Source organism: Plectropomus leopardus, chromosome 3, assembly GCF_026936395.1.
Source record: "Plectropomus leopardus strain MGB_pleo_1.0 chromosome 3, ASM2693639v1, whole genome shotgun sequence".
Taxonomy (NCBI): domain Eukaryota; kingdom Metazoa; phylum Chordata; class Actinopteri; order Perciformes; family Serranidae; genus Plectropomus; species Plectropomus leopardus.
The window spans coordinates 19,782,501-19,798,451 of NC_142178.1; the positions used below are offsets into that span (position 1 = coordinate 19,782,501).

Here is a 15,951-nt window from a genome sequence, read left to right on the forward strand (position 1 = left end):
CAACAACAATTTCACAGTATTGTGTACTTTGGATGACTGAGAACACCAATACCTGTATCTGTATTAGTGTCTGTTTAACCAACTAAATTATCTGTATCCATATCTGTACTTAGAATGAATGGAGTTTAAACTAGTAGTGAATGTGATTTAAACCATAAAAGTTGTTATTTTAAGCAATAAATTGATATGGGTTGATCAGAAATTGTTATATTGATTATTTATAAGACAGTCAGATATTTTTTTTATAACAAAAGCATGTGATTGGACAGCTATCCCCTAAAAATTACATTATCTGTTTTGGATACTCATTTCATGCAAGTCCTAGGCTCAACCCTAGTATGTGCATCCCTGCCAATGTTATTTATGAACGATTGCAACATAGGCTGTGTCCTTATTGGCATCTATTCCATCTCACAGAGTCTCATGGACAGCTGTACACATGCATCTGTTGACAAGCTGAGGGATTTGGAGCCAGCAAATGTGAGATCAGAAGCTGAAAAACCATGTCGACTGACAGGTAGAGTAATGTTATCGGATTTTACACAAATATGACTCTGCACAGTTGTAGACATCAGCAATGAACACCAAAGTAACAAAAAACAAATGACATAAAAGAATAACAGTTTAAGTTCTTTCTGGAATGCCAATAGCTTGCTATGCAAATGTGACTTTTGGCATCCTGAAAAACCACAAAACTCTGTGAGACAGATATGACACTGATAAGATTAAAGCCTACATCTCAGTTTTTCATAAGTAACATTGACAAGGATAAACAATCTGCTATCAGCTTCAGTTGTTTTTCCATCACTACAGTTTACATCAGGACAGTTTTAAAAGGTTTGCACCCCTGCATTACTTCTCTCAATTACAAAGTACAATACATTGCTAATGAATGAGTTTTGGATTTTTACAACAGTTGTTCTTCACCTTTGCCACGATTTCTGTGGTCATAATACTGAGCCAATGTAAGCTTGCTTTCATAATACAATTATACAACAACTTTACAACACTTGGTGGATAAAGCTTAAGTGGGGGAGACTGTGGCTCAGGAGGCAGCGCAGGCTGTTCGCTAACTGGGAGGTTGAAATTACTCCCAGTAGTTGTGCCATCAGTGTTTGATTTATGTATGAATGTATAAAAACTGAGAAGCAGGTGGCACCATGTATGGTTGGCCATCAGTGTGAATATGTGTGTGAATGGGTAAATGTAAAAAGTAATGTGAAAGTGCTTTGAGTGGTTGAATGACTAGAAAAGCACCGAACAGGTGCAAGTCCATTTACCATTAAGTCTACAAGCACAAACACAGCGGGGGGGAACGGGACTAACGATTGTAATGACAAAGATGACATTTAAAGAAGCTTCTACTCAGTTGGTAGTGTGGTGGTGTGTGTTGTAGTGTCATAAACCATTACACTCTTCTCTCAGGAGATGCTCACTCGACAAAGTTACATCGTCAAAAAACAGGCATTTGGGACATGGAACAGGAACGTAAAATGCACCTCCTATAACAAGTCAGTTTACCATCTAAATATTGTTGAAGCTGTTATTTTAAGGTAAAAAATATTTGCATTATGTTGCTTTAATAATCCAATCCACATAAACTGTCTCACCGGATTAAACAACCTGAGGTTTGGTGTGATGTACTCCTTGTCTATTGTTGCTATAATTTACAAGGAAAATAAACAAATGTTGCCACACTGATAATGCTAGCTAGCTGTAGAAAAGAGACAAACAAGCAAAGCTTTCCTTGTTGGACTTTCCAAGGCTATACTAAACCAAATGAAGTTGTATACTGAATATAGTGTGTGCTGAATAGATGATGATGGATATCAGACTATTTTACATTATTTCAAAGAGATACAGGCCTACAGCAGGCTGACTTTGAGGTTAGAGGTTTCACGCTGTAGGTCTTTTTTTTTTTACTGGCCAAAGGCTAAAAACAGGTGGACCAGCTTTTACAGCATGTACCCACCACTGCTGCCAATGTGACCCCCAGCAAAACATTTAGCTGAGCAACCCTTAGCTCTGACCTCCTGGTGGGAGTAAAGGGTCACAGCAATATTTGTCTCTGCTTAGATAAAGATAGGGAGGGAGAGAGAGAGAGAGAGAGAGAGAGAGAGAGAGAGAGAGAGAAGGAGCCAGAGCAGAAAGAGCAGGGAAGATAATGTAAATGTAAATGGGTTCTTTACCTGTTGACCCGCGGTTCTTCTTGCCAACTGTCCATCAGCCAGAGAGAATGAGATGAAAAGAAGTGGGACAAAAAGGGAGGAAGGCAGTGGGGGTGGGGGGAGGGGAAACAGGAGAGATATAATTTAGATTTCAAGTGTTTCCTCAGGGTGCAGCAAAAAGACACATTTAGCAAACACACATTAAAAAAGCAAAAGAAAATACAGGCTTTCACAAATCAGCAGCTCTTAGGCGTCTCAGAGTTGAGTAGGCACACAGGAAAACAGACCCTCTTCTCTGAGAAGGAGGAAAAAACAAATACAGACAGAGAGCAAGATATGGATGAGAGAGAGGAAGAGGCAGAGAGGAAGAGGGAACGGCATGTTATCATGGAGTCCAGAGGAAGACAAGCTGTTTGCAGCCCATCCATCAACTGCCAGCTACTAAATTTTGTCTCTCTCATTCACTCTTTTTTCTCCCCCTCTTTCTCCCCCCTCTGCCTTTCTCTCCGTGTTTGTCATAAGTCTGGAGGTAGCAAGACTGTAGGCTGTAAGAAAATGATGGCATTGACATTCTACTTGCAGAAAATCTACATTCACTATTCATCTATCAATACACTACCCGTCCGCACTCCTATTCAGCTACTCAGCCACTCACTCAACTCTTGAATGCTGGGTGTCTGTGAATGTATATGCGTTTTAGTCTGAGTGTGTGTGTGGTGAAAAATGTGCATCAGGGCCCTTATTCAGATTCGGACATATCGCATCAGCATCAGCATCAGCGCGCACACACGCACGCACACACATACACACACTCACGGTGTTCAGTATGGGATAAGTGATGAAGAGTGAGCAAGAAGCTGACCAGGAAGAAAAAACTGCAACAGAAAAGCTGCTATGAATTGTAGTGAACAAAGCTGAGGGAGGGGGAGGAAAAACACAAACAACTGTTTCCACATATCTGATGAAAATACAAATTATGTTGTAAACGAGGGTTATTACTGAACATAAGTACTTCCTGTTACCAATCAAAATGTGTCCATAGAGTATCCAAAACTGACAAGTGCTCAAAGTTGACATTAAAGGTCAGATCTGTCTGATTCCTCTTTTTATTAAATGACTGTCAAAACATTCTTTTTTCTTTTTTTTTTTCGGACAGATTAGATTTAAACTCTGTTCAAACAGAAGTCCAGTTAGCTGGCATACATGGATGGAGAGGCAGAAGGTGGGAGAAAATGAAGAAACGTACTGGGTGGTAAACAAACGCATCATCACGCATCAACGCGTATGATAACTTCATTATGTTGACAGCTGCGGAAAAGAAATCTGCTGTTATGCTTCATTACATGAAAGGTTACCCATGAAAGATTACTGTAACAATTATTTTCATTAGAAACAACAAAATACCAAAACAGATGCATTTTGCTAATTTCATGACTTTCCCAGGCCTGGAAACTTGATTGTTAAATTTCATCACTATTCCAGGTATTCCATGATTGCAGAAACCGTAAATTTAAAGCTTTGGACAAAGCTCTACATTTATCTAAACGCTGATTAAATGTGTTAGTGACATATTAACTGGTGAAGTCACTCATTTTGACACTGCATATTTTTTGGTAGCTACCTTATCCAAATACTGGAGATCCTGGGTTGTAACTGTAAAGTTTATCATCCTAAATTATTGAAAAGATGAGTGAAAGTGGGAGAATATGACTGCTGAAAATGGTGTGAAGCGATCCATCAGAGGGAAGATGGACTTGGATCAGATCCGATAAAACTTGGCTTGGGTGATGCTGATGCACAGGTACTGTACACATAATACTGTTCTCTAAAGATCACGGCACACTGCTTTGTTGAGAAACATAAATTTGAAAACTATTATTTATTGTAGCTACATGTTTTGAAACAACAAAAAACAATGCATGTAGACCATACAATGATTTTCCTCAGACTCAAATGCACAGTGATTTTTTTAAAGGTATCTAACAAAACATCAGAGATCACAGACCAAAAAAAAAAAGCCCAGACTAATCGTAAACACACCTTAACATAGCCGTTTAACTAGAGCAGAGTTTGTGCCATTAAGTAGCAGTATTGGGAAGTCTATTATTTTGGAGAGTCTGAAAGAGGGTCAGCGCACACAACACACACACACACACACACACACACACACACACACACACACACACACACACACACACACACACACACACACACACACACGCACGCACGCACACACACACACACACACACACAAATGCCCACTGACACACAAACAGACACATGCAGGCTTTGGTCTGGGGGGCATACAATTCTGTGCGTGTATTCAAATGATGTGTCATACTGAGTCATCCTCAGTTTCAAACGGGAACAGAGAAACAATGGGGACATCAGGGGACAACAGAGAGACAGAGTCTGAGCTAGTGTGTGTGTTCACAACACAACAAAGCATCTGACGTTCGTAGCCCTGAACCCACTAAACATATTTTTCAGTAACTTTGACTTCTCTCATTGTTTGAAATGCTTTGGATAATTTCTTGTCTTAATCAATGTGTTTATTGATCCACTGCAGAGATAACTGCTGTGGGTGCAGGCGGATGAAACTTTACTGATCTGACTCTTAGCTCCAAATTAATATAAAACTGGCTACTTCTCAGTACGGAGGTTGATATTAATGTGATGTGTTCCAAATGCAGTTTGAGTGATGTGAAAATAATAAGTGTGTGCCTAAGTGTGTCTCGGCCTTGAGTGTGATTTGTATTCATGAATTCACTATTGTGTATTCAGCTGCCTGAAGGACCTACAAACAAGCAGGTCACCATGTCCTCTGTGTGTGTTTGGCACAGTGTGTGTGCGTGCTGGGTGTCTATGTGTTTGTGTGAGTACAACAGGGAGTAAGTACAGTATTTGTGCGTTGTATCAGCTATTCAATACAACAATCCAGTGTGCTGAGCCTGTCCTTTGATGTGTGTAAAAGCTATTGTTGCTATGTGTGTCATGTCTTACTGTGTTCCCTTCCCAGCTGACCTGTGCAGGTGCTGTCCCCAGCTGTGGGTCACCTACCTCCCCATCTTCAACGCACAACACAAACAGCCCCCCCGGCAGGCCTTTCTTTCTTTCCATCTACAAGTACATACAACCAGACACCCCTTTGCCCTTGGTTACAATCTATTTCTATTCTCCCAATCCACCCACGTTGGCATCCACTGTCACACTTCCCCAAGCGAAAGGATAGTTTTTTAGCAACACATTTGGGTATTTTCTTTCTTTCTCTCGGCTGTTTTAAAACCCAGAGTTCAACCTCAAAACCCTTACCATTCCAATTTACCCTGTCAATCTCACTCTCCTTTCACTCTGGTCCTTGCTCTGGAACACACACATGCACGCACGCATGCACGCACAAAAACTGACACACCTATTTGAAATTCATATGTAAAACTCCAATTTCCAATCCTCACACATTCACAGAGAGAAACACAAGGACGCATGGACCCTATCTACACACACACACACACACACACACACACACACACACACACGCGCACACAAAACACACACACACACACACACACACACTTGTGTCCGATAAAATAATAAGCTGGCTGGAGTGTTGACCTAAGACCTCGGAGAAATTCCTGATGGACCCAGACGGTAAATTTCGTAGTCCGTATGCTCCCTCTCCTGATACCCAGTAGTCTGTCTCACTTTGTAAATCTGTCCAGAATTCAGGAGAGTTATCATTTATACACAGCGTATAAACAGCAGCAAGCAGGTTTACATATTAAATCGTAGTTTTCACACAGCTCTACACTCTGCAAACCCAAAACCTGTGTTTTGCTCAGATTCTCCTCCTCTCCATAAATGTGGACTCTGGGAAGGTTACATCTTCCTGCTGTCTGCTTGTCTGCACCAAAACACTAGAACCAGTTGACCTTTCCAATTTACTGTGTCAATCATGCCCACACGCCTGCGCACTTACACACACTAACACACACACACACACACACACACACACACACACACACACACACACACACACACACACACACACACACACACACACACACACACACACACACAGCTAGTATGCAGAGCTCAGCCTCCCATACACATCCAGGTAAAAGTTGGTGTCAATCATCCTTGTATGAATCCCAAATGTCACCAGGTTTTGACATTCTCTTTGCTCACTGTTGGGCAGAAAAAAGGTTAGCTTATCCTCGCCTTTCTTCCCCCACTTCGTTTTTCTCCAACACTTACATAATTTGTGCTCTCCTCTCTCCTCATCTCGTCTCTTCAGACTTTATTTGTGCCCAAACACCTGCACTCAAATGCACACTTCAGGTAAAAAAAACCCAAAAACAATCCCTTGTTAAACATTACCTCTCATTACCCCAAGAGTCTCACAAAGAGCACATAAATGAGACGGTGAATAAAGCTGCGCCATTTAAATTGATAAACAAACATCCAGCCTTAAAAAGAAACAACAGACGTTTAAGGGACACATATTAAAAAGAAGGAAACAAGAGTGCCATGTTTCATTACATGGCACTCTCAATAGGAAATAAATGTAAATGTTCAATTCATACTGTGAGTCTAATGATGGCTTGAAAAAAGGAGATATCATTTCCAATTCAAAAGAAGAGTGCTGTTTTTCGCAAGTTTGCGCCTCTGATAAGAGACAGAGAGGAAAAAGTAGGAAGCCTCTGATCTTGCAGAAATATTAAGAAGGCAGGAGAGAGGAAGTGAGGGATGAAAGACATGGATAAGACAATGAAAAGTTGGAGCCAAAAGGTGGGGCTTTAAAAGGCAGTGATGTGGTGCTGCTGCGTGCCCACCACCTCAGGGTGAAATACCAGATGGAGAAGGGGCCGAGAGAGACAAGAAAGAGGAGATGCATCATTACTAAATCAGGTTGTTTCCCCCTTTTTTCTCTGCCTTATCCAGTTTGCTGCAGGGTACTCCCCTATCTCGTTCTCTTTTTCACTGTTGCCCATTTTTTGTCTTTATCTCTCTACCTCTCTACTATCACTTCTCTCTGTCCCACAGACTTGAAGAACTGTGTCTAAGAGACCCTCAGCATAAGTAAATAAGCCTCATATATAAGAGGATACTGAATTTTAAGGGCCTCCTTTAGAAACAAGTGGTATTCCAGCTAAGCATACGCTGCTCCCTGTGTAGCTTCTGCTTTTGATAAAGTCCATTCATTTACTGCATGGCAGGGAGTGGAGGAATGAGGCCTGGAGGAATGTGACAAATCAATGGAGGGCAACACGTCCTGGCATTTCCTTAAGACACTCGCTCACAAACTCACAGTCTTCGAAGCAGAATAAAAATGTAAATACTGTACTAAGAATTTATTGATCCTTTTTTTCTTTCATGCAACGTTTTACCACAACACTGCCACGGAAAACATATTTTTAAGTTAAGATTATTTTAATTATCAATTAACTGATTCATTAGTTTTCAGTTAAGAACACTTTGCACTCGGTGGTGTTGGGCTGAGCAAGACTGAAGTTGCATTTCAAATTGTCTAAAACAGTTTTGAGGAGTGGTGAACTAAATGTTCAGCTGGAAGAGCTACTTTTGTCAGTAGCTTAATGGTAGTACAACTACATTCATATATGCATTGTGATTCAAGTAATTACATTTTTTGCCATATTTTGTGTGGTCAATGATGCTACTAATAATTTTAGGTCATAAAAGTAATTTTAATTTTAATTTTACCATTGCTTCTCTACCATAAATGAACATAGTTTCACCATAATTACTCAGAAGTATTGATTAATGTTATTTTTTAACAAATGTTCAGAGAAGTTGTTGCTATTTTAGAAGTTATCTGGTTAACTGAGTAATCCTGCTTGGTGCATTATTCCCACCTTGACTCTTTCTAGACTACCACTGCTTTGTCAGTGTACCTTGACTTCTAGATAAAACTTACCAGGTACCATCCTGCATCTGTTGTTGATGTTCCAGGACACATGTCAATTTACACTTGTGTATGAATGAATGAATATGCACTTTTTCACAAGAAATGTACAATTTCTGCTTGTTACACACATACTGTGTTTTTGAAACTACACATACAATAAAGATTAAAAAAAACAACTTGTTCTTAAGTTCATTTTCATGAGCAACAAAAGCATGTGGTTAGGTTTAGGAAAAACAAAAAAACTATCATGGTTTGAGTTAACATTCACATGGGAATCAAACAGTGGTCTCCTGGTTGAAAGATTGTTTGACCCAGCCACCTTTCCTCAAATTCACTGTGCAAACGTGACATTTTGTGCTGTATTCTTTTCCCTGGTTTCTCTTTTCCTCAGTTTTTACAATCTGCCAATGCAAAGGCCAAAGCTTGTTTATTGTTTTACTACATTTTCAAAACATGAGTGCGAGTTGCTGACATGTCTGTGCTTGCATTTGCTTTCCTCTAGCACATTCATCACACCATCTGACATGCCTTAAACTGATATCGTACAGTCCTAAACAGATTTACCAGAACCATCTTGCATGTTTTGGCATGCAATTAACTTGTGAGATTGTTATCATCACACAGTGTCTTTTGTCTTGGAATCATTTAAAAAGGGGCCTTAAGATCACTAAAACCTTCATAGACAAGACACTCCATATATAATGACTATTTCCACCAACATATAGATTTTATTTTTAGTCTATGAAGCCAGAAAGGAGCACTACTGAGTGAATACAGAGGACAACACACTGTGCAATAGGTAAACTGTACAGTTGCATCATTGGGCCAGCGACTAAATCCTGAAATTAGGCTGCTATGTTGTGCTGGAATTCACAGAGAAAATGGGAAGAAAGAGAGAAAAACACTAAATTTAGATGAGATGTCATTGAAACAGGCTGAGTCCAACTTGGTCTGAACAGTCATCATGGCCAAATCATTTTTAGAATTGGATCAGCAATGTGTGTCCTAGCAATTAGTCTATGAAATATCAGAAAGTAATGCAAAATGTCCATCAAAATTTCCCAGACCCCAAGGTGACCCCTGCAAATTGCTTCCCTTTTTTTGTCAAAACCAACTGTCTAAAACTGCAAAAAAGCCAATATACGGCGATATAAAGCCAAAAAAATCATCATATTTGAGAAGCTAATATTCTCACAGCAATTAAATGATACAGGAAATAGAAACGCATCATTTGATAAAAATCAGTCTACATATATCTGTATCTCACAAGCATATATTTTCTGTTTATACGAACATGATGCTCATCTCATTCACATGTACTTCTTGTGAAAGTATACTAATTGCCATATTTAATTATGCTGTGTGTTAGCCTCCTGCTGTGAGAAAGAAAAGCTCACTCTTGCAATCACTTCCACGCTGACTGACTCTGTGTCCGTATGTATGAGTGCATGTGTGCGTGCCCGTGTCTTTATGTCTATGTATATATGTAAAGCAATCACTCATGTGGGCAAAGAACAGTTAGGGTCTGTGCCTGATTAATGGCTTAATTGATTAAGTGGCTCAGAGATTGATTGGTCGGGCCTGGCTATAACAGATTCATTAGAACAGTGATAGATCAGTGAGATCTGGCTGCAGCTGTTCCGCCTGACTCTGGACAGCACGGCCTGGTAATGGACATCATCTGTCTGTCTGTGGATCACAATATGTCCACATGCACTCACACTGCTGTATGTGTGTGTGTGTGTGTGTGTGTCTGCATGTGTTGTACGTGGAGGCTACACACATCTCCTCCTTTCTTCAATCACTCCAAACAACCAGACAGGGGTGAGAAGGTAGTGGCGAGGAGGAAAGTAGGGATGAGGAGAAAGGAGGAGAAGGGTGGAAACTATTTTTGGATTAAAGGCCCTGTTGATGTATTCCTGTTTTCAGCATCCCCTCTCAATCTTCAACTTCTACACTCTGCCTCCTCTCCTCTTTCTCCCTTCCTATCCATCTCTATCGTCCTCAAAGCTTTCCCAATTTCGCACTTGCTCACGGTTCGCCTCTTTTTCTTTGACTTTCTCGTGGTATCCGATCCTTCTCTGTCCTCATCTCTTCTCGGCCTCATTCCCCTTCTCTCTCTCTCTTATTTTTTTTTTTTATCTCTCCTTCTCCTTCTAATTCTTTGCAAGCACTTTGTTTTGCCCTGAAACCCTGATAAAAACATTGCCTAATGTACACACTGATAGCACAAGGGACAAGAGGACAAACACACACACTTACATATAACTGGGTGTGTGTGTGAATTCCTAAATGGGTGTGAAACGTGGCTGTGTTTTAGCAAGGCTTTAACAAATGAAACAGTGCAGTGAAAAACGCCACCCACACACTCTTTCAGACCATGGTGTCAGTTCAGCAGCTAATGAACAAATGGGAAATACATGTGCTTGAGTTAAACTGTAACTTATGTGAACGTGCGTGTTTATTAGTGTAAGAATGTGAAGTGTTACTGGCTCCATAAATCTCAATATATAGTGTATGTGTGCAGCACATATTTATGCCATGTTGGCTTGAAAGTTCAGCTTCATTCTTGACCTTGACCAATATGGCCAAAAGCTCTAGAGAAAGCGAGTAAATGGTCTTGGAGCACGATGACGTCGATGATGAAATCAATATAAAGCTAGATACATAATAGAGGTTATACAAACAAAGGCATGCAGTATAGATGTCTTTAAGCTACTAGCTACACTGTCTTTACTTAGCTTTCCGCCGCACACACAAGGAGCTAGGTAATAAATTATGATAATATCCAATGTGGTCATTTAAGATGAAATATCATCTGAAATCCGACTGTTGCAATTTCAAGATATATCTTAAAAACTGTCTTCTCCAGGTCTCTGATGATGCTCTACAGACATTTCATTTTTCAAACCAGTGAGTCAGTCTACTTCATTGGTGATCATAATCATGTTACATCTTAATTTGCACCATTTTACCTAGTGTTTCCTTAAGCGCCAGTCATTATTACCAGATTAAGAATTGGGGCTTTCCTTGTTTTGAAATTACAAAGTTCAAACGAATAAGAACTAACAAGTTGTTTGTGGTGCCTCTGCTACTTCACTGTGTGAAGCTACTTCACCAGATGACTTCAGATTTGTTGTCATGGTAACGTCACTGTGGACAGTTTTTAAAAGGCAGAAAACAGCCTTACCTTTATCTATGATATTTCCATCTACAGTGTCGAATCTAAAAGGTTCCACGCATTATTTCTTGAATGGATTAGTGTTATGATTATCAATTCCACAAGGCTAGCTGGTGTTCTTGTCAAAATAAAGGAAAGTGGAACAGTTGGAGCTACTTATGCTATTTTACATCTTTGCATCAAAATAGGATTTTTGTCTTTTTTTGACAAGTGGTGGACTTGTTGAACTATGCAAACAGCCTTCCTCTTTCATTCCTTCAACCACCTTCTTGAAAAGTCAGTACCACGACATTTGCACGTATCAGAAAATCTGTTAAGAATCTTTAATAATGTTAAAAAGTAGGTATGTTTCATCTTCGGAACAGAAACGTGGGCTTTTTGTTTGGGTTTGCATCTCTACCGATGCCTTGCAAATTTTTGCAAAGTTGGGTTGTGTACAATGCATCCATAACAACACACAGAACTCATGTAAACAGACAACAGGCCATGTGTCGCAAACTGAGGTGAAATCCAAACTGAGATGCATATTCTGAATGTGCTGGTTTTAATGTTATCAAATCCCAAATAATACCAGCATATCCCACGTCTTAATCTAAAAAATGCTGCAATACCTGATTTTGAATACCCAAATGAATATGCTGTTTACATGGCCTGCATCAAATTCAGAATATTACCACATATGAAATAATTGTGGATTGTTAGTGAGCCTGTAAATATAGCTGCTGAGGATTACAGGACAAAGTAATAGCAGCAGTGCAATTTACAAATGCCCTCTGTTGGTGATATGCTTAACCTGTGTTTATAGGATAAAAAGGGACGATCCAGTTACTTATTTTTTTCGAATTATTACCATGATTTAATTCAAACACAGATTGTCTAAACAATGGGTCTGAGGTTCAGTGTCTCACTCGAGGACCCTTGAACAGCCAGACAGCAGAAGCCAACTCTGTCATTAGTGAACTACCAACTATACTTCACGTTTCTCATTTGAAATTCTATATTATGTACAGTATTGTTATATACTGAAACTGTATTGTATCCATATACTGTCACTCTCCCCTATACACAGAGACACACATGCTAAAATCAAGCAACCAATGACACCATCACCTCTCTCTCACTTTGCCCCCCTCCCTCTGCCATTAAACATATTTCCCCTTCCTCAGCACCTCATCATCTCTCCTACTATTTACTCATCCTTTATCTTCCCTCTGTTCCTCCAGTCCAATCTTTTCTTTACTGCCCAGCACCATCATTCACCAGCTCAGTTTTCCCCCCTCAATCTCTCTTTTTCGCTTCCACTTCTATTGCTTCAAATTAACATCTGCTGACTGGCCTGCTACTCCAATAACCTGTTACACCCAGCAGGAAGCACTGACACACAGAGACAATCAGCATGTTCGCATGCACAATAATATTTCATTTATATTCGGGATACTCTGAAAACTGTTTATGAAAACCCTGAATATAGCCAGTGTGTGGTGATACAAGCTGGCATATGAACAGCGTATCCCGTCGGGTGGCTCAGTTTGGAGTCGTGAAGCCTCACGCATTTTCACACAGCGATGAGTATCAAAATAAAGCACCACTACTGAACACAGTGGGGAAACTGCAAAACGTCTGCCTCCATGTATGCATCGTCCAACATGAGGCTTTACAGCTCCTTTTCAGAATATTGATGTTCATGCACACTCACTGACTGACACACACACACACACACACACACACACACACACACACACACACACACACACACACACACACACACACACACACACACACACACACACACACACAGTCCTGGGTTCAGCGATGTGACGATAAGGAACAGCCGTGTGACTGACAGGATCATTAAAATCACGAGCACCACGCTACTTATCTGTGCACTTGACACCTCATTCAGCATCCCGTGTGTGTTTCGTGTGTGCTCATGTATTTCAACTCTTTAAGGGGGTTTAGATGGTATCCCTACCCAAGTATTTGCCTGGAGAAGTGCATTTGTCAGTGTCATTGGTACATCAGCTACGCTTCCGCCTACATCCTCCAATATAACAACGCCCTCCGCCATCCAGACTGCCCTTCTGCTTGTTCTAGTAGATGAAGCTGAACTGAACAAATGGATGATCACACAAACACAAACAAACCCACACTTAAACAGGGTTTGAGGCACAATTACCACAATGACCCCTTAAAGATAAAATGTTTCATCACTACAACCTCCCTGCGCCCAACCACCTGAAATCAAGTCGAGGGCTGAATCAATGCTGTTTGTCAACTTCTAGTTTTTAGATTTTATTAGCTAATATTTATTTGTGAGTTAACCCAGCTACTAAATTGTCTATGGGCTGTTAACTTGCAAACGGGCATCTTAAAAAGAAAGTGAGGATTGTGTCAGTTTGGTATTCAAAATCACCAACAGAGCAGACGGTCTGTTAATGAACAATCTTGCGTTAGCTGTCGTCATAACGTCATAACTGAGACCAGTATGTTCTAGATACAAAACAGGCAGCTAATGCAAGCAGATAGTTAGCAATCATGGTAACCCTCATTTTATCTGCTTAAATTGGGATGTTTTACAGCATTAGCAAAGCAGCTTAAGTCGAGACTGACAGCTGTCATGATATCTTGAACCTTCAGCCTTAATCATCAGACATGAGCGATCAAATGTTGGCCATTATTACCACAAATCAGCATCTACATAGCCCTCACCGCTGAAACCAGCTTTGTATATAAAGTAGTGGTCAGAATAATGATGTATTACATAATGTAGTTGCTGTTTGTAGAAAGTGAGCTACAGTAAATGGCCTGATTTTCTGGATACAGATAAACTCAGTTCTTTGATGTTGACTTTAAAGGATAATTTCGATTAAGTATTGAGAGCGGGTGCTGCCGCAGAAAAAAATGTCTATAAGCACTTTTGCCACTGACAGGCTCAGATTATTATTCTGAGTGCCTGACAACATTTTTGAAAAGAGTTTTCACAACCTTTAATCGAAAAAGTGAGATCCTTTCTGTTTAAACAGCCCCAAAATCACTTTTATAAAACAATTTTGTTTTTGTCAAAAAGTATTTTTCAAGTGTATAGAGCCAGCATATTTTCAGATCTAACTGGGTATTAAAGGTTATTTCTACCAAACCAGAGTAGGTGACTGTTGATACAATGGAAAGACAAAAAATACAGATACAAAATACTGTCAGTTTTATTTTGCATCTGCTGCCTGTGAATAAAGTGTATTTTAAAATGATAAAGTTATTTTTTTTTAAAAGATGTCTGATGGGTTTGGCAATAGCAATTTCAGGACTCTTTCTGGTTAAACAAAAAGGAACTGACTCTTAAAAAATGAAAAAAATGGTTGACGTCTTTAAGGATCCTTTTCATAATCTATTTTATGGCTGCCAGCTGCAGCACTTTCATTCAATTTTGGACCAATTTCAGAAACTGTTCACTGGGTCCCGGTTCAAAAATACCAGTTACCCTTTAAGCAAAATTTTGATTGAAGTATGTGCTAGTGGATTGGTCAAATGCTGGTGAATCAAATTGTCCACTTGACAACATTTTTATCATAATTTCATATTTCCCTAAAAATAATCTTTTGTTCAGAGTAATCACATTTAAATAAAAAAAATTATGTCTAAAATAATGTCTCTAATATCAATACACATATCCTGATATCACTTTGCAGCACTCATCAACTAGTTTTTAGAGTTTAGTTTTGATAAAGTAGTGGGCCCACTTGACTGCATAGGGGCCACTTTACAGTATACATAAAGATTTACACACCACCCACAGTGCCTTTCAATAAACCATTTTGGAAGAAACCTGTGTAACATTAAAACTTTCAGAGCTTCTCCCTGCTCCTGTTCTCTGGCTCCTTTACCTCCACAGTCTCCGCTCGATCATTGATTCTTAAAAACTTGTCCCATCCAGCTTCTTTGACTTTTGGTCTGTTTTCTGTCCCACTGGACACCTCTCTAACTGCCTGCCTTATTGTTGCCTTCTTTTTGTCTATTGACTTTTTTATCGGTGAATGTAAGGGGATTGGAAGACAGTTTAAGTGGGTGTACAACTGTAAAATGCTCTGTCAAAGCCTTATACATGGCCATCCGTCTTGATCTATTTCATCATGCTGTAAAAACACGCTTGCAATTAAATCCATAACTAGGTGGAACAAGTAGAGCATACAGACATAGCCACACACAGTTGGCTTGTCATACTGACACAGTCCATGAGTCAGTTTCCTGTCCATCCTTCCATCACTCCATCTCTGTCTGTACACTGGGGTTTTAATTATAGAACCACAGAGGAGCCTCATTACACTGAGAGAGAGAAGGGACTGAGAGAGACAGAGGAAAAAGGCAGAGAGGGGAGATGGGGATCAACAAAGACAAGTCTGATCCCTTCGCAACTGAAATATTGAATATAATAATTCCAGACACAACCAGTTGTAGCAAGATTTAATCAAAGCACTGATTCATTAGCCAAGACTCTATCAAAACCGCTGAGTATTAGTGCCTTTTTGTATGATCGTGTGTGTGTCTGCTCCACATCTGTAGACTTTAAATGAACAGATTTTCAACACAAAGAGGGTAATTGTAGTCCTAGATCTTTCAAATTAACCTTGCAGCTTATAGATGTGTGCTAGACTGAATGCAGCATACAGGTGCTCATTCTTCAA

General features: G+C 39.8%; 1 protein-coding gene across 1 annotated transcript in view; it reads right to left on the reverse strand.

The window, feature by feature from the left end:
* LOC121942083 (protein sidekick-1-like) overlaps positions 1–15,951 on the reverse strand; it is a 269,452-nt gene that overhangs the window by 110,675 nt on the left and 142,826 nt on the right. Inside the window, exon 6 of the mRNA XM_042485177.2 lies at positions 2,190–2,216. Coding sequence (XP_042341111.2) covers positions 2,190–2,216 — 27 coding nt within the window. The remainder of the gene's footprint in view (positions 1–2,189; positions 2,217–15,951) is intronic.